This window comes from Cydia fagiglandana, chromosome 13, assembly GCF_963556715.1.
Source record: "Cydia fagiglandana chromosome 13, ilCydFagi1.1, whole genome shotgun sequence".
Taxonomy (NCBI): domain Eukaryota; kingdom Metazoa; phylum Arthropoda; class Insecta; order Lepidoptera; family Tortricidae; genus Cydia; species Cydia fagiglandana.
The window spans coordinates 2,871,023-2,895,231 of NC_085944.1; the positions used below are offsets into that span (position 1 = coordinate 2,871,023).

The window sequence follows — 24,209 nt, forward strand, 5'->3', positions numbered from 1 at the left end:
TGGAGCTCCGAAGGTCGCGCCGTACCATCTTCGCTATTCGCTTGTTCAGCTCTGACGTCTCCGACGAAGTCGCTTGGGTAGTTTCCCGTCTTTTTGTCATCAATCCGAGGGTCTCAGCCGAGAGTTTGGATTTCTTGCCAGTCTGCTGCGTTCTGCAGAATTTGACGCCCTCGTCCCTCAGAGTTTCGATCAGATTATGTAGGGTCTCGTCAGCGTCATTGGTGGGTTCCAAGGCAACAAATCTATCCCTGAGAAGCTGCTGGAACTTCTCGGTACCCGCCATAATTTGGATTGGGTTAGGGCGGAGCGTGGACTTCATCAGACGGTTTCTTTCAAGCCTTAAGTTGATATTCAGAGAGCCTCGGAGGAGTCGGTGATCAGATCCGGTATTGAACCTGTTGATCACTGAGACATCTCTGAATATGTGCCTGCTATCCGTCATGATGAAGTCGATCTCATTTTTAGTCACAGTGTCGGGGCTTTGCCATGTCCACTTCCTTTGAGGCTGTTTCTTAAAGAAGGAGTTCATTAAGAACAGTCCCTCGCTGTGTATGTGTGCGTAAAAGCGTATATGTGTGCTCTTTTAGGGATGTGAAAAGTCGATTTTAATCATGTTATATATCGATAAACGCTACACAGCGGAACGAAATAGCGATTAATTGAAGCTTCAATATCTTCGTTAAACATAAACATAATTGAAATGCTAATGGATAATGAATATATTATAATATAATAATATAATTCAATTACTGCGGAACACCTATTTTAGGAGGTATTTATGTATTTTAATCAAATATCTGAACTTTCCCTAGGTTCCCTGCTGGGGCGTGACTATAAAATTGTGATCTGATAACCACAATAAAGAATAAAAGCGTTTTTGGTCATTTTAGGTATCGTTAAGCCTTTGAAGTAAAATTAAAATTGCAAGAAATGTCGATAGTTTATCGATATGACTTTATCGACATGGCTACAGCAACGTGGGCCTCATTGTTAATCGTACATTAAACAAAAGTGGCAACAGTGACAGCTCGCTGAGACACCGTCTATATATATTATGTCTATGCCTATAGCCATAAGGAGTCAGCGCGCCGCCGCCGCCGCCGGTAGTTTAAAATTCGCGCCGAGACAAAGCCCACAAGAGTACAAATTTAAAATCAATGAACATAAAGCGCGTGTGACGAGCCTAGCTTTAGCGTTCTGACTGTTCCGTTTTTTTTTAAATTCATTGCTTGATTTATTTTAACCCTAAAATCGATAACGTCCACTAAAATGGACATCCCAAAAAAAAATTCTGCACCAAATATTAAAGCATAGCGTTACTTTCCTCTGGTAGCGTACTTACACTACCAGGAAACTACTAAAATAAAAATAAAATAATTTAGCGTATATACGTCCCACTGCTGGGCACAGCCCTCCTCTCAAGCACACTCTTCTGTCTTGTCTTGTTTTGTCTTCTGTCTTAAGAGGACAGGAAACTACTACTACTACTAATACTACTTGAATGATATGTTATTTTTAAGTATGAATATATAAGAAAATATTGGCAACCAGTGTGAACATAACTAATCTTTTTGTCAAAGTCCTACAGAACGCAGAACTTGCAAGGAAGCATCCAACAGACTGACATTTTACCCATATTTCATTATTTTTTTTATATGACAGTATTAAGCAGTGTTAAAATCATCATCATTCTCTTGCCCTTGTCCCATTCACTTGGGGTCGGCGCAGCATGTCTTTCTCTTCCACACCTCTCTGTCGCCCGTCATTTCATCATTCACTTGCATTCGTTTCATATCATCTCTCACACAGTCCATCCACCTTTTCCTCGGTTTTCCTTTCCTCGTACTTCCCTCCACATTCATTCGTAATACCTTTCTCGTCACATGACTTTCATCCCTCCGCATCACATGCCCGTACCACGCTAGGCGATTTGCCCTTACTTTTTCTGTTATAAGCAGCGTTAAAATAAAACGTGTAATAGGTTTTAACTCACATAATAATAACATAATAATAACGTGTAACATAATAATAACATAATAGTAACGTGTGTGGGTGTAATAGGTTACTGACTGGTCTGTTTATTACTGACTGGTCTGTTTATTACGTGGCAATATGATTTACATAAAAATGTTTTTTGTTTATGGGTAAAACAAGTGTAAAAAGTGTAATGTCCAGTATATTGCCCGTTGTAATCGACAACACGGCATTTTTGCCAAGTCCAATATGTTAGACGTTGCCAAGTATGCGAAGAGTAAATTTATTAAATTTTCTGATAGTTTTTGGGGTACTTAAATAAACTAAATAGAGGGATGTTAGGTGTTTCAAAACATTTTAAAAAGTCATTAATTGCCGTATTACATCATCAAGAGACAGACCCGATTTCATTTGAGAAATTTGTTAGGAAAATTTTGATAAAAGTGCATGCTATTACTGCTTCCTAGGATAAAGGAACACTCGCGTTAGACCGTGCCTTGTCCGGGCCGGAGCTTCCGGGGCTCACTTTTCTATGACATGACAGGAGATCACATGATGCTTTCCATAGAAAACGATGCGCCGGAAGCTCCGGGTCGGACACGGCCCTGTCTAACGTGAGTCGTCCTTAACCCGCTGTTTGATTTAATGTTAAATAAATGACGACAAAGTCTGGTAAAATTTTACCACCTACGAGCTATAAAGTTATTCCAAAATTATAAAAATAATAGGTTTTACTTCAATTCATTACATAAGTTGACATTATCAGTAAGTGTATTTCTAATAAAAAAATGCAATTATTCTATATTTATTTTAAAAACATGAATTGGACTAAAAAAAACCTTATGCACATAAAGTAGGTAGTCTATACTCGGCAACGTCCAAAATACTGGACGTCTTTTCATTACGCGGCGTATCTTTTTATTTACACCGATCCTGACAACGTCCAACATACCGACATATGTTTTTTTCATGATATTTCTACAATAAACCAAAAAAACGATGTAACACAGTTTTTTTGACATTTTTCCTGTTGATTTAAGAGTTAATCTTGGTTTCTCATTATACGTATATTGAAAAGTTGAAAATCCCACGCCGCCGGCGTTACGCCGCCGCCGTGGATTTTTTCGTGGCGCGCCGCCGCCCGATTTTTTTCGACCGGCGCGCACGTCTAATGCCTATTGACAAAGATTTTTTTTAAAATTTTATCTAGGAGGGTAGAGGCACGTCTACCCTTCATAGATTTTATGAACATAGACAAAGACAAACTGAAATAGATAATAATTTACATATTTCAAAAAATAAATAATAATTTACATATGACTTTGACTACTTCATAAAATACAAATAAAAAATATATTTGATAAAATAATTGGATTTGTTCCTAGAAATCGTATAGACAAAGCCAGTTCTAGCAATGTTGCTGTAGTAAAATATTTTTATGGTAATTACTGGCAATACAGCTCTAGAAACGGAGCACACATGTACAATTATGAAGGGTCACGTCATTCCAAGGAAGTCAATAGGCCTTGGTCTTGCTTATTACCTCTATAATTGAAATAATGTAGTTGTAGACAGCAGAAACAATATTTTAATAGCAATGGTCATTTTATTTATATCTCCATCCAGAATTTAATTTAGTTATTGGGTATCTATCACAGCCTGTAGTAGGTGAAATAGTTTTGATCAATAAAAAACAAAGTATGCTTTCTACATTCTAATAAAACTTTCTTCTACAATTCAAGGGAATTTTTAAACCCAAATGATAAGAAAATAAAGTGGTAATTAATGTAGTGTAAAAGTGCAAGTATAGACGGAAGCAATATATAGACCAGAAACCCAGAACGTAAGCGTGTAAATCTACGGTTATTTGCACCTCCATAAAAGACATTTGTCAGAACGCAACCTCTATTAATGAAAACCTCTATAATTGACACAACGATTTTTTGAACCTCGTTAATTGACACGACCTGCTTAAATGAAAAACCTGGTTAATTGACAAAAACTGGCCGGTCCCTTGAGATTGCAATTATCCAGGTTCCACTGTATTATCCTCCTTAGGTCCGTGGTGGATCTTACGAGGAGTGCTAATTCCTGACATAGACTCAGGGTTGGGCAGTATTTCAATTACATGTATTTGAAATACGTATTTGAAATACATTGTAGTATTTTGTATTTGTATTTCAAATACTACCTGGAAAAGTATTTTGTATTTGGTATTTCAAATACTGCACTCACATGTATTTTGTATTTTGTATTTCAAATACTTCAAGCTTCAAAATACATTTCTACAAAATACATTTTATTAAATTCTATGATCCTAAAATGGAACGTTTTTTTTTAAAATATAATGTACAACTTGTACGAGGGCAAATATGTACCATGCGCGAGTTATTCTGCGCGGAACTTTTCGTCAACAGCCAGGGGATAGAGTCATTACAGTAGTTTCCGTCCATGCTCTAGTTTTCGACCACTTGACAGATAGGCAAATAATATATTTCATTTTTAATTTACTATTTGCAGCAATGTAGGTTTATATTCAAATTTCGTCAAGTGGATGAAAACTAGAGCTGGACGAAAACAAGCGCAATGACCCTATACGTTTTTAGGAAAGGATATTCGTTAAACAAACTAAACGATTAGACAAAAAGAATTAAAAGTATTTTGTATTTTGTATTTGAAATACATTATTTTAAACACTGTAATTTGTATTTTGTATTTCAAATACCAGTCACCAAAGTAGTTTGTATTTGGTATTTCAAATACTTTTAAAAATGTATTTTGTAATTTGTATTTGAAATACGTGGAAGCCAGTATTTTGCCCAACCCTGCATAGACTCGTACCTAATAATAATAATAATAACCGGTAACTTGGGCCTTGCCCCGCCTGCTGGCGGCACCCTAGGTTAGGTTTATATAGTGTTTATATGTATTTATTATTATTTTGTAAATGTTTTTATATTTTACTTTTATATTTCATATTATAAAAACCCTACCCTAAGAAAAGAAGGATGATGAAATAGATGAATAATAATTTCAGCCTATATACGTCCTACTGCTGGGCACAAGCCTCCACTGATGCGCGAGAAGGCTTGAGTTATAGTCCCCACGCTAGCCCAATGCGGACTGGGGACTTCACATACATCTTTGAATTCACATTCTTTGAACACTCGTACCTATTTAAAGTAATTCAAACCTTATGAAACTACACAACGGGACTTAATCGCGTATTTAAGATTTAAGATTTACCTCCGACGTTTCGAGGACGGCGTTGTCCCCGTGGTCTCGGAGAAGACTGGCTTAAGTTGACATCAACATCTTCTAGCCGCGCGAGTTTTTCGAACTACCCGCACTTGGTCTTGTTTATCAGTTTGAACGTTTTGTGCACTAGGGATGTCACTCTGTCGACACACAACACTAACGATATTCGATTTATCGACTGTCGATATTCTTTTCCGCTTACATTTACTAATGACTGGATTCCATGTGGATGAGATCTAATTCAAACCTTTCATAAAACGGTATTTGATCGCAGGCATCGCACGATTTCTAGTGTTTTATTGGTTTTTAAACAAAAACAATGGATACCTCGAGAAAACTTCAACAAAAATAGAATGCAACAGATTTGATTTCGGTAGGCTGAATATAAACTCGTAATTTCCAGTCTGGTAACGATCTCAATTACCGTTTTGCCGTAAGGTTCATTTATTTCCAGGTACATAATTGGCAATAAATTACGAGATAATAGCGCGTATTAATTTTAATTGCACGCTGTTCGTCGATCATTTACAAAAACACAAAATAATTAGTATAATCACGATCAAAATAGAATAATCACAGTGAATAAATAATATTTATTACCTGAATAAGACATTTATTCATTACATTATAACTTCAATGGGCCCTAATTACTTTTAGACTTACTGGCAGCGGTACATTTCTGTAGATTTTCTTTGACTTAATTACATTTTTACTTTATTTTATTTACTTTGATTAACGTAAACTTAATAACGTATTTACATCAAATACATAATACATTTTTAATCTATGATCGGTATATGCAGTATAGCCGCAATCTCGGTACTCAAAAATATCTGAACAAGCACTTAAACGCCTTGACAATAGGTGTAAATATTTGTGGCGACTGTTCAATTATTTTAAGATTAACATTAAAACTAAATTTTTACCATTCTACAATTTTACATTTTACAATTCTCATACTAAAAATTTATACACATAGGCCAAAACGTAGCATTCTGATATGCTGTTTGTTTATAGAACGAAGTGATTTTTCCTGTTTGCATTATTTAATGAAATCAGCAGGCCAACCAATGGTCGTTTCGTATGTAAATTTCGAGGTTATAGCAATGAAGCGGATTGTTGTTATCGTAGTTTTGATCTAAATGGGTTATTATACATTTAAAGTACATCATTGAGTGGATCATTCGTCACTTGTTTTGTGGTTCTAATTTAATTAAACGTTAAAAACGTAGTTGGTTTAGTATGATATTCTAACAGCTAATGATATGGAGAACTAGCGCCAGTGACAGCGTGACTCTTTGTCACGCGATAATATTCATCTTGTTATAAATAATATAAATATATATGTCGATAATAAACATATTAGGTACTAAGAGTAAATTTCATTTAATGATAAAGTTACCAATCCAGTACACTGTACATAAAACGGAAAGAAACGCACTTTTGTGTAGTGCCGAAGAGTATTTGCTGTTTTTTCTTTCATAGTCAATTAACATTACAACTACAATTACCGTTTCATACGCCTATTGTTGCACACAACTGCCACGCTACATGCGGTTCAACCAGCCCTTAATATTATACCCATAAGAATTATTTTTGTGTGAATATTTTATACTTATACTGGCTTTGGTACGCTTGGTAACAAGCAGTGTGAGAGTCAACCGTGAATTCTTGGCTGAATAAATAGCAACCACAGTTAAGCCATTATAGCTTTTATCAGAACCGGATTAGGTACTAATTAGCAGTGAAACATCATCTGTGGGTGTAGTTTCTATTTAGAATTTTAAATCGCTCGAATTCTACATCTTTAACAGTTGTCAAAATCATCAATATTCATATTTCGCATAATAGGTTCTGATGGCGGCGTAGGCGTATAGTTCCTAAAATTGTGGAAAGAAATTGCCAACTAGAATTATCTGTTCATCTTATTGAGTTGCCAAGGACTTAAGATCAGACGAAACCTATTCATATATTCGAGAAAGAAATTTGGAATATAAAGCAATTTTGTAACATAAATAAGAAACTCATCTAATAGCGAATCAGGTTAAAAGAAGTAAGCCCTACTATCATTTATTATAAAATATTTCATTGGCAAAATATTTGACGCATATATACGAGAAAATGCTTGGCTATGTGAAATTGAACTACGTACGAGCAGTACTGCCTATATATATATGACAGCTAAACGGAAGACATTTAGACCCGGAAGGGGCGCAAATTCGGTGCGTAACTAGGTCGAGGCCAGGGGTAGGGTCCCAACGCCGACATTTGCGGTCCCCTGAATTTTTCATGCTTCGTATTTATTTATTCGTACCTATGGCACTGCAGCTTGTCCTTGACCGATTTAAAAAAGGTGTGTCTAACAAATTAAAAACGGTGTATGTGGGGTGCTAACGTACTACGTTACACGAATAAAAATAAAATGTGACGTCCCAAGGGTAAAGGTACCTTATGGCGGTTGGCGCTTACGCTATTATTATCGTCGCTCCAATGTTATTTCGGCGCTATGCGACGTAGGCGCAAGCCGCCATAGGGTACCTTTTGCCGTGGAACGTCACAATAATTTCAAAAAAATCTGGCCAGCCAACTTAAAATTTTCAAAAAAAAATTTCAAAATGCAAACTAACCACAATAAAAGTTCTATGAGACTTATAAACTTATTAAGTTATTACGAGTCTTCAAAACTGCACAGTTTTTGTCATCTCCATTTTCGATTATATGGTTCATCGCCTTAGAGTTTAACCTAACAGAGGGTAAAAAGGATGTAAAGAAATAGTTATTTACGATACAAGTACGGAAAAAAGGAAATTCGAAACGAGTGGCTATAAATTAGAATACGACCGTAAGTTTTAAATCGACACGAGTTGCGAATTACCTATTCGCACGTGTATCCTACAACGTCTTACAATACATACGGCCGTTTTAAACTTTCGGCATAGGCCCGGAAAGTGCTTCATGCCGCACTAGTGCGGGAAAATAGGACGATATGTACTGTAAAATATGTGACTTACCAGTGAGTGTGCACATGCGTTTGCTATTGATATCCTGCATGACTTGCCGCATCAGCGCCGCCAGCGCGCCCGCCTCGCCCGACACCGACTGCTTCGACAGCCATTCCGTTTCTAGCTCCATCGACAACTGAGGAACAAACCTTTTATAAATAAATAAGTTTTTGGCAACAATCTCATGTTTGGTACAAGCTTATATCGCTGACTGTACTTTTCATACGACAGACAACTAATACTCATCGAGACAATTCTAAAAACCCCTAACACAATTAGGTTGTGTTGTTTCATCACAGAGTACCTATAGCCACCTCCTGTCTCCATCATCAGATCAGCTCGATGGTACCATAATATTGCATTGTCATCCGATTTATACCAACATGTATGCATCAGCTCAATCGGAAACCGGGTAGTGTATCAAATTTAACTTGCAAGATTTGATTACAGACAGACAATGGGACAGGTGAAACGAAATAAATGCTTGTAATAAATAAATATCAAGGGACATCTTACACAGATCATATAGCCCCAAACTAAGGAAAGCTTGTAGTATGGGATCTATGGGTGCTAGGCGACGATATCTTATACCTTTAAACGAGCAATTCTTGTATATTTATTTATTTATATATATATTTCGGGGATATCGGAAACGGCTCGAACGATTTCGATGAAATTTGCTATTTTGGGGGTTTTGGGGGACGAAAAAACGATCTAGATAGGTCTCATCTCTGGGAAAACGCGCATTTTTGAGTTCTTAAATATTTTCCCCCAGATATTACATACTAATATACATAGAAAACAGTGAAAACACCCATGATTACTTAATATATACATAGAAAACACCCACGACACAAGGACCAGAAATATACGTGTTCATCACACAAATAAATGCCCTTACCGGGATTCGAACCCAGGACCATCGGCTTCACAGGCAGGGACATTATCAGGGGGTTAAATTATGTTCATTTTCAAACATAAATATGTTAATGTCAGTAGTAGCGGTTGACCAAAATCAGCTGCAAATGGTGTTAAAGGTATAAAAATCGGCACGATTAATCTTTAGGCCACTTGAATCAATTTGACCCGTAGCACCAAAAAAAAAAAAACAAACGAAAAGGAGTTATGACGTCATCTTTTTTTGTACGGAAAAATAAAAAAAATTGTTCAGAAACCTATCGTGTGTGGTATTAAATGAAAGGGAGTTTTGAGCCGGTTCTAAAAATATATCACAATATTATATTTCAGTCACTTGCATTCAATTAAAATAAAAATAATTTTCAAAACATACCAAGTTTGGGCTCCTCCAGATACGAAACCGTTGAATAATTTTTTGCAAAAGATACCTCAAGTAATATCCAATATCCTCATATCTAACCCCAAGAAATTAATTTCAAAAAAAAAATAGTTTTAGTATTTTTTTTTTAATTTTTATTATTACAAATTGTAATCTATCAATCTATCAATGAAACGGCCTCCTAGCCTAGTCGATAGTGACCCTGCCTATGAAACAGGAGGTCCCAGGTTCGAATCCTGGTAAGGGTATTTATTTGTGTGTTCATCATCATCATCACACAAATAAATGCCCATATACAAATATAATTATACAAGCCCTGGTAAGGGCATTTATTTGTGCGATGATGATGATGAACACACAAATAAATGCCCTTACCAGGATTCGGACCTGGGACTGCCTGCTTCATAGGCAGGGTCACTATCGACTAGGCTAGGAGGCCGTTTCATTTATAGATTCATAGATCACAATTTGTAATAATAAAAAATTAAAAAATAATACTAAAACTAAATATTTTCGAAATTAATTTCTTGGGGTTAGATATGAGGATATTGGGTATTACTTGAGGTATATTTTGCAAAAAATAATTCAACGGTTTCGTATCTGGAGGAGCCCAAACTTGGTATGTTTTGAAAATTATTTTAATTTTAATTGAATGCAAGTGACGGAAATATAATATTGTGATATATTTTTAGAACCGGCTCAACACGCCCTTTCATTTAATACCACACACGATAGGTTTCTGAACAATTTTTTTTATTTTTCCATACAAAAAAAAGATGACGTCTTAACTCCTTTCCGTTTGTTTTTTTTTTTTTGGTGCTACGGGTCAAATTGATTCAAATGGCCTAAAGATTAATCGTGCCGATTTTCATACCTTTAACACCATTTGCAGCTGATTCCCGAATTTCAGGCTGTACCGCTATCACGGGTAAAAGAAAATCGGGAAAAATCCTTAATAAAGTAACTGCGGCACAAGATCGACTCTAGGGCGCCACCGAAACGATCCGGATTTTACTTTAATTTCTCGTTACATTTGTTCAGGTTGAAATAGATTCTGTCGAGTGGATTTGTCATTTGATTTTGTCGAATGTTTTTTTTAGTCAAAAGATTAAAGAAGTAAAATTTACGACTGCCAATTAACAACAGCCTGACAAGAACTATAAATATGCCTATTTTAACGGCGGAACCATCCACCTTAGACATGTTATAGTTGTGGTTTCACTTTCATTTGTAGGTATATAATTAAAGTAGATTATAAAGTTGTCCTCGTTTTTTTTTCGGAATCTCGCGCCACCATTAAAATTTTAATATCTTTATTGCATAATTACGAAATCACTGAGACAGGCAAAATCCACAACGAAGGCTTCGCCAATATTAATCAAGCAAAAAACGTCTACAACACGCTGCATCAAAAAATTAAAACATTTGAAGAATTTGCAAGATTTGATTTATTTCGGAATGTTTAAGAATAGTTCAAGAATGTTTATCGGTTTTTACAATACCTACCTACATAGCAACAGTTCACGCTATTTACACGTGTATGCGAATGATACCTCTACAACTAGCGACCTTTTCGAAATTTTCACACAATCCAATATTGATACACCTGTTCGTCTAAATATTCTAAAATGAACCTTCAACCGTTAAGAATAAAACATAATTCCCCCGGAACATAATCCTGAATTGTTAAACACCTGTAGACTACAAAAGAATTTAAAACCAAACATATTTTTTATAAAGGACAATAGACAATAGAGACCGCCTAAATTAATTTTGCAAGAACAAAGTGAAGCAGTGTCATTATAAATATATATATCGTCATATGACGATTTTTTTTGAGAATATTCTCAAAAAAAAAAAGCTTACCTAATCCGCATTGGGCTAGCGTGGGGACTATTGCCCAAACCCTCTCGTGCTTGAGAGGAGGCCTGTGCCCAGCAGTGGGACGTATATTGGCTAAATTACTATTTTATATTATAATTCTCATAAAAATTTGATATTAATGATGAGATTGGCACACTGTCATTGCAAATGCCATGCAGAGTTGGTCCGACTCTCGTTGTTAGTTACGCCACGCGAAGGGACGAGCCCTTCCCTTTAGTGCCGTGTACGTGCCCTTGGGTTTGAGGCCACGCCGATTCGGGGCCCTAGTGCCCCTAGTGACCGTCACAGACTATTTAATTATCGAATACCGGTAGTGGCTCCATCTTCATTTTTCACGGCGCCTGCGCGTGGGCAAAGTACGATGGATCTACTTCATTAGTTATGCAAAACTGGTTAAGCATGGTAAATAATATGTATTGAACTGTTCCTATTTAATAGATTGGATTGTAATGTAAGCGGCCTGAGTTGGCTTACTCAGGCCGCTTACATTACATATTTTATTAATACTTTATGTTGAACGGAATGATGAATAATTTACGTACTTTATAGAATAAAGTGATTCGTCGATGACAAAGCGAAAAGTCATATACCGGGTTTTACTTTATGACAATGCGTAGGAATAAAATTCACGTAATGTAACATTTTTCATATAGATTTACTTACCAAATTGTTATTTATCTAAGCTACCAATGATAAATTAAGGAAAAACAATGGATTTTATTTTACTATTTTAATAAGTCGTTAGTGTTAAATGACAATCGACGAACTACGATACGTAGGTAGTAGGTACCTATAAAGTTCTGCCAAGTGTGCAAATAGTACTAAGTACTTAATTTGGCGTATTGACCCAAAGTGAGTCTTGGCCTTCAACAACACGCCACAAACCCACGCACGCACGCAACAAGAGCACGCCATTATACTCGGTCCTGCGCAGATTCACGCCAGAGCGGCTACCGCGAAAACCGAAATTCGCAAATTGCGGGGATCTTTCTCTTTTACTCCAACGAAGGCGTAATTAGAGTGACAGAAAAATTCCCGCAATTTGCGAACTTCGATTTTCGCGGTTATTAGTTTTCACTGACGCCGAGCTCCCGGAGATCTGCCTCTACTCGATCCGGCCACCGATACTTAGGACGACCTACAGGACGGCTTGCAGTCGGTCGGTCGACCCAAGTATGCTCTCTTTACTTGTTTCGAGGTGGCCCAGCCAACGGAGACGATGTGCTTTGGTCTCACCCATTGTACCTATTCGGTTCGGCTACAAGTTCTTGCAAATAGTAAGTTCATTTAAAACGCGCGGATACAAAGTACTTTTAACTATTTAATTTACATACAACAAAACTGCGCACGACATTAGCTAATCGTTTAATCAATAAACAAATCCATTAATGCCATTAAAAACAAGCTTTGCTATTCGTGACTGTTTTTACCACGTAATATTTATGTCAATGAGGCATCATACTGACTGCAAGTCTTTACACGATAATACTCGTAATTACGTAATAATAGGACTATTTCGAGGTGTTAAACACGAAACGGTTATCTTGATAGTTTATCTTAGCAATTTTGGCGCCAAGTCAAATGGCGTGCGCTCTGCTAAGTAATTTTAATTTACTGTGACTTTATAGTTGAATGGGCCTTAAAATAGACACATTTATAATAATTAATGTCACGTAAAATATCTGTTAAACGGACGGTTATTTTCTAGGATGTAGGTAAGTACATTATTTTGGAAGATTACATCTATGACTAAATCAACTAAATGAGTATATCATCATAGCCGTTTTCGGCTACAGCGGCTGCGCTCTACCGCTGAGAGCGTAGCTGGTGCGCTCTCAGGTGACTGACGTAGCCAATTTTTGCAGCGAAAGTGCGGCCTCACTCGCTATATGTATAATTGAGGTGTCTGAACTTTTCAAGAGGACCTTTTTTTTGTATGGCTTCCATATAGAAATAAGCCGTTTTGAAAAGACTGTCCTCAATTGTAAATTACTTGCGGTACCCAGGGAACCGCTGTGGTGTGGAGCTCGTTGGGTTTTTTGACGGTAGTATAGGCGTCTTCACCCCGTAATCCAGTATACCTACCCATCTCGGTCCCCGGGGCCAGTTCTAGACTTATTATTGCTTGTTCTCATCAGTGGCGTAGCTAGGCGTGGGCGAAGTGGACCGTCGCCCACGGCCTAATAGAGCCCCAAGGGGGGCCTCGCGCGAGGCCCCTTCGGACACAGTGAAAGAAAAGGGCTTCGCAGATGCGACTTCGCCCACGGCTAAATTAGTTCACACTACGCCTCTGGTTCTCATATCCCAAAGAGCGTTCCAAAAACGGGCCGCTATAGGTACACAAAACGGAAGGAAGAATCACTCTACAATTTGCACAGATCAATAAATACTTGGTTAGGATCCGGTATACCTGTCCCGCGTCGGTATTTAAGTGGGTGGCGTAAAGTTTACGGCGTAAACAACATAAATTTTTAAATAACAACGTTACGTTGGCAATTAGTTGTTGTGTTCGACGGGTATTATTTATTTCGTGCGTAACGTATATACCTATTCAAAATTTAAGGAAAAACATGATTTTGTTTATAGGTAGGTACTATCGCTCACACTGTTAACTATACATCGGTGGACCATATGCCTTTTGAAATAAGGTCCACTGATGTACAGGTAGAAGTATTGCTGTTTGTACCTACCAAACTATATCTACGTCGTATTTAAAACCCATTTAAACGTATATCGCCGCTTTTAAAATGGAAACTATAGCGGATGTTCGAGTAATAGCGATCTTAAAGAGAATATTAATTGCTAACTTAAAGTTCAAACCTTTAAGGAGTTTGTATGTATAAAGGGAGGTAGGTATTAGGTAGTGTTTTTTAGATAGGTATTTTTTGCAATTGTCTTACTATTACAATAAGTTTTGAACAATTTGAACTCTGACAATATTAAAATGCGCACGTGATAGAGATAGGAAATATTGGGGGTAATGTACGAAATTCTTTGTGCTTCGCGTCCTTACTTCAATCAGAGGTACGAAACTCTTCCCTTCAGGCAAACTCGGCTCCGCTCAACTCAGCATTGCTCCGAGCAATTATTAGGGTTGATACAACTTGACGTCCCTTTGCGTGCACGACCACAGATAAGATAATGGTTTGAATTGACAACTCTAAATAGCCGAAAGGGATAGTGCCATACATTAGAAAGGGACAGCATGAATCAAACCAAACATTGATTTTGTAGGAAGTTTCCTTTCTGTACGGTAGTACTATTATTTATTATGTGCTTCAGTAGACACGAGACAGAAAGGCCGGTATTATGATAACTTACAAGGTATTCCGTTAGCTTCTTGACAAGGGGCTCCAGGTGCACCGTCCGGGCCCAGGCGTCGCACACGAAGCACAGGTTGAAGTAGAAGGCGTTACGGGCATATTTCTTGTTGTCTATCCTCACTGGGAAACCCAGGATCTTTGATCCGAGGAGAGTGCTGAAAAATATATACATTTTTAAACCCTATTCTTGACATCACCTGACATTCCTTTACTACTGCACAAGCAAGGCTAAAACTTTGAAACCACTTAAATATGATGTTGAGAAATGCGATAATATTTTTTATTCCAATTATTTCCATATTCAGGGTGTGTTAGACTGTTGAATACCATTATAGCTTCTTTTGGTACCTACAGAAAAACCTTATTAAACTGAGTAATTGTGGGATATATTTTTACATTGAATACCACCTAATGGTGGTCAACTTAAAAATGGAATATAAAAGTAACAGATTGATGAGAGAGAGTACATATGCAATAGATATACACAGAGTGGCCAAAAAATAAGTGAATTGCCATTGCCAGGGAGGTTTTGATTTCGCGATTTCAGGGTTGGTCCGATAGTAAAAGTTGCTCAGTATAATCCCAAAACCTCCCTGGCAATGGGAAGGCACTTATTTTTTGGCCACTCTGTATGCAAACCACAGCAACAGAACATGTGTGTCTAACATGACTCTTATCATGTTATCAAGCTCATGATATTAGTGAAGTGAACCTTGATTAAAATGTTTAACTGATACCAGTAAGTATCAGTATTAATAGATAATTATAAATGAATCTCACTAAGCTTTCAAGCTCCAATATTAACAAAGTTATACTTTGTTAATATTAATGCTCATATTATGCAATATTTTTTAGTTAATGTAATTCTTAAGTAACTTTTATTGCGAATACAATCGCATTAAAACTGTTTCAGACGAAAAAAGTCAAACTTAGTAGAAATTAAGTTATTGTTATTGTTATTTTCTACTCATAAAACTGTGAACTAAAGAATGTAGGTATAATTATATAAATATACATAATCAAACAACGGTCATTTTATCTTAATCACATAATATATCGCATTAGATACAGAACGGTCATTTCGATTCCAGTCAAATAGGGTGACTAATTCTAAACTTGAAGTGAACTAATTGCCCATAATAAACTCGTATTCGAACTAGAATGTCTACTTTGTGTACTTCAATACAAGGAACAAGATAACGCCGCGATATATAACCAACACACGTGGATCTTATTTACTTTTAGAAAGGTACAACTACAAACTTACACAGTCAAAGTGCAACGCTGTAGTTGCACTTTTGGAATGATGTAGTGGCTGACCGTATCAAAAATGTCCTTCGAAATATAGTTTTCTGGCACTTGGCATGTTATCTTAGGGCCGGCCGTCGGGTGGAATTCACACAGAAATATGCAGCGTATCGGCCCTTCTTGCCCACAGCCCTCGTAATACTTCGAGTTCACATCCATCGTAAACAACTAAATTTAAAATTTCGACACTTCACAATCAACACATTACGCTTATTAACGACACTATATTAACTAAGCATGATACAGAAAAACGAATATCCTAATAAGTTTGACACACTAACACGATTTTCTAAACGTAAATAAAAAGTGTACTTTAATCCGCACGAGCAGCGAACCTACCCCACACGCGCTGCGTAATCAACTGACGTTTATTTTTGTTATTTTGGCTGATAATTTTATTTTGACAGTTGAGTTTCGCTGTTGCCATTCGAAATAAATATAAAGGTTCACTTCTGGTTCACTTTCTATCATTCAAATTTTATACTTGTTTTGTTGGTATCAATGGTTGCCGGCATTAAAAACGTCTTAGAAACGTCAACGTCATTTGGCTTAAGGGACTCACATCCAGGCCATAAAAAAAATTGTTTAAAAAAAAAGTCAACGTCATCTTGGGAGCCACTAATGTACGACCAAATAATGCTCAACCCAAGAATGTACAGCCCAATAATAGGCGTCCATGGTGGACGCGTATTATTGGGCTGTACATTCCTGGGTTGAGCATTCTCGGGCCGCGCAATATTGGTCCGGGGCGATAATACGAAGCCACTCTTTTCACAGGGCAATAATGTACGACCCCATAATTCGCGTCCAATAATTTGAGTCCCTTGGCTTTCAATTATTGGGCTGCGCATTATTGGTACAGGTCGAGAAAGCCCGACCCAATAATGTACGACCCAATAATAGGAAGCCAAAAACCAGAGAGATTCTTTTTTTTAAGGGAGCTGTCAAAATTAGTAGGGACGTTCTGACATTAGCTCTTGACAATTTAAAAATAATCGGTTTTTTCTAGTGCCATCTTTCAGTGACATTGACAGTATTGTATTGACACTTGTTGGTTTACAAATACAATAAAATGAATTCTAATAAAAGAAACAGTAGACTCAGTAGAGGTACGAGGTACTGAAAAAATATTAATTAATGGAGAAGCCGAAGTTGGAGGTAAGTGCCGCAATTCAACATCTTAAGCTAAAAAAATCTTCGTGTCCGCATGGTATTCCCTCGTGCGTATGGACTGTACAGCATGGTGCTGGCGGAGCCGCTATGGCACATATTTAACCTCTGTCTCGAGCTAGAAGTATTCCCAGAAATTTGGAAAATTACTTGAGTGATGACCAGTATTGAAAGGTGGATCAGGAGATAAGGCAAGAGGGTTTCGACTTTCGACCGACACAAAGTTTGTACCCCACACTTAATTTTTTTAGACTGCATGAGACACAGACAGCAGTAAGTATGTAGATTATGAAGGGCACAGATTGAAACCAGCAGTGACATGGCAGTTTGTTCAAAAGAATATCTTGGTTATATTTGACAACCAGTCTGGCCTAGTGGGTGCCTAGCCTAGTGACCCTGCCGGTGAAGCTGATGGTTCTGGGTTCAAATCCTGGTTAGGGAATTTATTTGTTTGATGAGACAGATATTTGTATATTGAATAATTATATTGTTGTCTGGGTGCCCACAACACAAGCCTTCTTGAGCTTACCGTGGGACTTGGTCAATTTGTGTAAAAATGTCCCAATATATTTATTTATATTGAGATTGACTGAGAAAACAAGGTGTATGCTACAAGGTGGAGGTTTCTGCAAAACATATTGGTGAGTCCATTAAGACAGCTGTTTATCAGAAAAACTGAGACTGGGTCACTGATCAATGGGTCAAACACCATCAAAAACTACTACTTAAGAGCAAAAAAATTGTGTTTATGGGGTGGCCCCAGCTCCTCCATGACACCTAGCAGTGTCTTCAGGTCGCTAACTGCCTCCTTCAATGTGCACGGAGTCCCTAGGTATTGGTTCCTGTATACTTCTACCTTCTACCTACAGTGTAGGAGAATATGCTTTACTGTTTCTTCTTCTTCCATGCACACTCTGCACATGGGGCTGTCTGTTTTACCCATATTATGTAGGTGTTTGATTAGTGCAGCGGTCGGCAACAAGCGGCCCGCGAACCTCTCACTTGCACCCCGCGTGCCTCCTAGGCTATTTTGTATGTAATATTGACAAACAACAATGTCTGATAAAGTCATAAATATTAACAAAGTGCGGCCCGCATCAACTTCGGTAACTACTATTTGGTCCTTGGCTGCTAAAAGGTTGCCGACCGCTGGATTAGTCTGTTATGACCTGTGATTAATCCTACTATTTTGCGTAGTTGGTGTGAAATGAAATGAAATGAATGAAATGAAATGAAATGAAAAATTTATTGATAACAATTTGTTACATGTCTTTTTTTCCATATAAGTACTAGTATTGGTCTAGTATTCTATGTGCATATACCTGTAAACATAATCCAAATTATATAAATAAAATTAATCGTTAAAATTTGCAATATATCGAAATTATTATTAACAATGAGAATGTAATTTATATCGGTACTATACAAATGTCACGCCTGTATTAATTATTAAATTACTAGTGGAATATTAAAAAACTCACTGTAATCGTAAAACGTGTCTGGGTGTTTTTAGTAATATTTTGGTGTAAGCTTGTAGTTTTGTTCTTTGGTCTGCCTACAGGTGTTCATTTTAGTCCAGTACTTATTGTGACACTCTTGGCAGCAGTCCGTCACAAATGAACTACGAGCGGTCGGGTTGAGCTGGAGCGAGGCCAGAGTGGTCGCTGAAGCTAGGAAGGCGTGGCGCGAGCTTGTGAAGGCCCTTTGCACCTCTGGGGTGCCTTAGGACAACAACAACTTATTGTGAAGCTGGTTTCTGAACCTTTCCTGGCCAGTTCATCCGCTGCATCGTTTCCTCTTGATCCACTATGCCCCTTTATCCATTATACTGTTACTTTGTTGCCTTCTTTGCTCACTTCAGTGAGGCCTCGATGTCATTCAAGTATGAGTTCCGATGTAAGTTTGTAGCTACCTAGTGCTTGCAGTACTGATTTACTGTCTGACAGTATTAGTATATTTTCTTGTTTTACTTCTCGTCTTTTTATCGCTTTGCAAGCTTCCATTATTCCTACACATTCAGCTTGGAATCCCGTATTGTGTTCCCAGTGTAACCCAGGGGTTTTGAGATGTATATGTTCAGGTCCTCCGAGAAGACACCACATCCGGTCCCTTCATTTGTTTTTGAGCCATCTGTGGATATTCTTAAATTTGTTTGGTATAGTCCTTGTACAAAAAGAAACATAAAACATGAAAGAATACACATCATTAGTACAAAGGCGAACTTATCATGTAATTCATGTATGCGGCACCGCGATATAATACATTCGGTAAAGACACACTGAAAGAAAACGAACTTAAAGATGTTCTTCTGTTCTGCAGGAAAACAAGAAGATTCGAGGAGAATAGTGTGGCACTTAATGCCGCCGGGACAGTAACCTAGCTGCAGCTCCAACTCTAGGGAATTGGGCTGAATGAACGCAACACGTGATCGACAGCCCACCTGCTTCCTGCCGAGCGTCCCTACACTACATCTACATGGATTCGCTTATTCTGCTCTACAAAACTTCTGTAAGTAGAGAATGCACAAGTGCAAGAGTTGAAGGATTGAAAGAGCTTGTCGTCTTACCTGACAGTCTTCCACACATTTACCTTAATTAATTTAAATGATTTTAATAATTATAGTCCTTTTTAGGGTTCCGTACCTCAAAAGGAAAAAACGGAACCCTTATAGGATCACTCGTGCGTCTGTCTGTCAGTCTGTCTGTCTGTCTGTCTGTCTGTCCGTCTGTCACAGCCGATTTTCTCCGGAACTACTGGACCAATCAAGTTGAAATTTGGTACACATATGTAAGTTTGTGACCCAAATATGGACATGTAACGTAAACAAATTAATTTTAAACATGGGGGCCACTTTTGGGGGGTAAATGAAAAAATTAAAAAAAAAATCAAATTATATCATGTTACATATCAAATTAAAGAGCTTATTGTAAGGATCTCAAATATATATTTTTTATAATTTTCGAATAAACAGTTTAGAAGTTATTCAAGAAAATAGGCAAAAAATGACCATTCCCCCCCCCCCCCTTTATCTCCGAAACTACTAAGTCTAAAATTTTGAAAAAAATACATAAAATAGGTCTATACCTATAGATGACAGGAAAACCTATTATAAATGTACAGTCAAGCGTGAGTCGGACTTAATTACAGTTTTAGATCCGACCCCTACGGATTTTTTAAAGAGATTTCAATCACATATTTAATTACACAAACGGGTCTACCGCGATATAATTTCATTGTTTTTACCTTTAATTCCGACGTTTCAGCTGAGTTGCACTAGCTGTGGTCACGGAAAGACTGACGTCCCAACAAACCCACAAACGCCAACCAAACGCGCGTCCAAACGCGGTAGACCCGTTTGTGTAATTAAATATATGTACAAAACGCGAGAGTTTAAAGTGTTAGATTTCACTCACGTTTCACATAAAAAATACATTGTTAACAGTGCCGGATTAACCAATAAGCAAAACAAGCACGTGCTTAGGGCACCACGTTCAGGGGGGAGCACCAAAATGCCAGGATTCGGGCCTGGTTCGGCCTAAAAGTAAAATTGCGTTTTTTATATCGAAACATTTTCGCGCTCGCTTCGCTCGCCTTTTCAATAACTTTCTAAGGTATGACAAAGGTGACATTCGGGTGACGACTGCAGCAACATTACTCTGTTGCAAAGTACTGTCAACTTAGTTAAGTTAAATATAGACCTGTTTAAAACAGCCAACGAAGTATTCCTAAGAAATACTAGGAACACTAACAGGCTGGTCATAAATAAAATGCAAAGAACTGCCACTTTTAAGAAAAATTGTTATGCTATGTGTGTCAATATATTTAATAAGTTACCCAACAACATAAGAGAATTGCCCAATAGTAAATTTAAAAGAGCACTTTTTCAATGGCTGCTGTCTTCGACATTTTATTCTATTAATGAATACCTTGTAAATCAACAATCTAGTTTTTAAATTATGTTAATTGAAGTGGTTTTGTTTGAGATAGATACATGATATATCATTATTTCATAATTGACAGTGTATTTTTATTTCTATTGTTGTTGATAATTAATTTGTATTAAACTAGTTTAAGTAGGTTAAGTTAGGTATATATTACACTAAAATTTGCATGCTGCATAGTCAGTTAAGAAAGATGGGACTTAAAAATGTATAATTTTACAGAAACAACTTGTATATAACCTTTTTTATCGCAAATAAAATGATAAAAAATGATTAAAACTTCCGTGATAAAATGATGTGACTGATTTCCATACTAAAAGTAAAAATGTACAACTGTCTATCATATTGCGTTTTTATATCGAAAAATTTTCGCGCTCGCTTCGCTCGCGTTTCAATCACTTTCTTAGATATGATAAAATTGATAAAGGTGACATTCGGGTGGCGACTGCAGCAGTATTAGGTAATCTGTTGCAACATTACTGCAACGGCACTGTCAATTTTCGTGATAAAATGATGTGACTGATTTCCATTCTCAGCTGTAATGCGGCATTGAACTTCTCTCAATTTACCAAAAAAAATCAATGTAATCTTGATGACCCTAGGGAGAGGGGGCACCATGGTCTAGAAATGCTTAAAGCATCAAAATATCTTAATCCGGCACTGATTGTTAAAAATTGTGTAATATACGGAACCCTTGGAACGCGAGCCCGACTCGCACTTGGCCGGTTTTTTTTTCAGATTACCTCAATTACAGTATACTACAATACAATTCAAATACTCTTTATTGCACACCTCATTACAGAAAACAATACAAATAATACAGGAAGAAGAGATTAAACAACAGGCGGTCTTATCGCTAAAAAGCGATCTCTTCCAGACAACCTTACTACTTTTGAGGTTAGAACAACCCACGAAAACATTTAATGTAAAGTGTTGCCAAGACTAGTTGCATAAAGCTTTTACACTAAAAAAGTTATCAGATCCCGTAGTAGGTACCAAGACTTTTACTCTGTCATTCCTAACTTTATAAGCTCTAACAGTATAAAGCCAACATCTTGGTCAAACAGTACGGCTTGGCCGTTTCGTTGGTGTCATACTCATATGGACAATCCCGTAATGACACTTTCAGAATTTGAAAGACCTTTGTTGCTACTTTGTACAATAAGTCCACTGAGGGAGTGTTTGTAAAAACGACATATCAGTTTATATAAACTACGATAATACAAGGTCATATAAGCAGGCATAATTTAAAAACATTTAACATTTAGGTTTTCAGAAAAGTTACGTACCTATTTCTAGCGACATCTATGTATGTATGTAGGGCCTATATAAAATAAGCCAGGAAAGTTATGAAAGTGAATTAAAGTTCATGTTGCACTGATAAAATCATTTTAAACAAATATTCTAAATATAATTATTCTCAAATTTCAGGAGCTGATACAAGCAGCCAGAATGAGTCTCTGCTGAGTCGCCGGCGCCGGACGTGCGTCGCGCGCCTCGGGCGACTGACGTCTTCGTGTGAGTCGCCAATTGCAGGGGAAGATACGAATAGTTAGGTATAAAAGCTACTTTAGTCAACCTCGCCTCAGTACTGTTTGTATTGACTGAAATACAAGTAGCATATATGAGACGTTCGGACGTATCCGTGAAAATACGAAGGTAAAGGAAATTGCACTACATTTTTAGAACCTATTCACCTGTCAGTAAAATATTGAAAAGGAAAGTTCATGAGTTTTATTATTTTCTTTCCTCCAACAGCTTCACATGGAGCAAATGTAAACCTTTTATGTTAATAATATCAGTAATGTCAAGGTACAACGCTCTTTAGAGCATATTGCCATTCCTTTTACTCGAGTGGCCTGTGGGTTAACTATACGAAGCGAGCCTACGATGCATTAAAAGTGCAGTATAACAATGCATTCAGAATGCTGTTGGGCTTACCTCGTAGATGTAGTGCATCTGGCATGTTTTGCGAAGCTAGAAGTTTTCTGGCAATCATGCGCAAGAAAATAGTATCTCTGCTAGGTCGAGTTAGAAGCAGTCCCAAACATACATGTTCGAAAAGTAGAACTCCCTTAGTAGGCCAAGCAATAAGAAGTTATAGAGGGAAATGCTAGGAACACAATTTTTGACTACGTAACTTTGTTTGGACTAGTTAGGAGGTGAACATATCAAAAGTCCCCGGCTGTAGCCCCGGTGCTGGGGGGTAGACTAGTTATAGTCCAAACAAAGTTACGGAGTCAAAAACTGTGTTCCTAGCATTTCCCTCTACAACGTTTTTTGAGCATTCATTTCCTGACCTATAGATCGTGTTTCAATTTATCGCCTCTCGTTGGCAATTAAGGTGGTTCGCTTTCCATACAAAAAAAAACAATTACATATAAGTACCTAATAGTGTGTAATTACTTAATATAACGCAATTGTTTTTTGTATGGAAAGCGAACCACCTTAACTATTCGCACAACGTTTTGTAGTTGCAGTAAGTACTTACATATGGCCGGTTAAATTTTCGAAATAGGTATGTATTTACGTACAGTGCTAATTGCCGCACATAGAATAATTAAAGTTTGATCAATCGGAATATGTTCCTAAGTCACTTATTACATTTCGAATTATAAGTCTGTATTTTACAGCTTTAGATGTGCATGACTGCATATGCACATCTAAAGCTGAAAAATGCTTTCATGAAATTATGGCTAAATTATGTTAATAGGGACAAATGTATCATTTTCAACCAAATGGGTTCTTATTATCTGTTGTCAATAAGGCGCTATTTCCATAAAGCTTCAATTTGAAATCAGCCTCGTCGACAACCGACAATGTTAACCTTTTGGTTGAAAACGTCACAAATTATGGCGATAGAGAATACAATGTTCTGTTGCCAGAGTGCAGCACTAGTAAAACCCGTAAACGAGTGAATTGCAAAAAAGTGTAGGTAACACAATGGAATATTCACAAAAATATGAAAGAATGTAACACAAAATGAAGAAAATGTATGTGTTTTTTTTGTTACGTCACACAAAGGACGCCAAAATCGACGCCGCAATATTTT

The 24,209-nt window shown here is 37.2% G+C and overlaps 1 protein-coding gene and 1 long non-coding RNA gene across 2 annotated transcripts in view; one reads left to right on the top strand and one right to left on the bottom strand.

Moving 5' to 3' along the window:
- LOC134670015 (GATOR complex protein NPRL2-like) overlaps nt 1-16,390 on the bottom strand; it is a 28,410-nt gene extending 12,020 nt beyond the window's left edge. The window contains exons 1-3 of the mRNA XM_063527683.1: nt 16,006-16,390; nt 14,737-14,893; nt 8,244-8,370 (exon numbers count right to left, since the gene is read on the bottom strand). Of these exons, the coding sequence (XP_063383753.1) occupies nt 8,244-8,370; nt 14,737-14,893; nt 16,006-16,205 (484 nt within the window). The 5' untranslated portion in view covers nt 16,206-16,390. The remainder of the gene's footprint in view (nt 1-8,243; nt 8,371-14,736; nt 14,894-16,005) is intronic.
- Nucleotides 16,391-16,696: 306 nt separating this feature from the next.
- Nucleotides 16,697-23,520, top strand: LOC134669996 (uncharacterized). Its single transcript, XR_010099000.1, has 3 exons — nt 16,697-17,204; nt 19,536-19,724; nt 22,589-23,520. It is a non-coding gene; the product is annotated as an uncharacterized LOC134669996 (long non-coding RNA).
- Nucleotides 23,521-24,209: the final 689 nt, after the last annotated feature.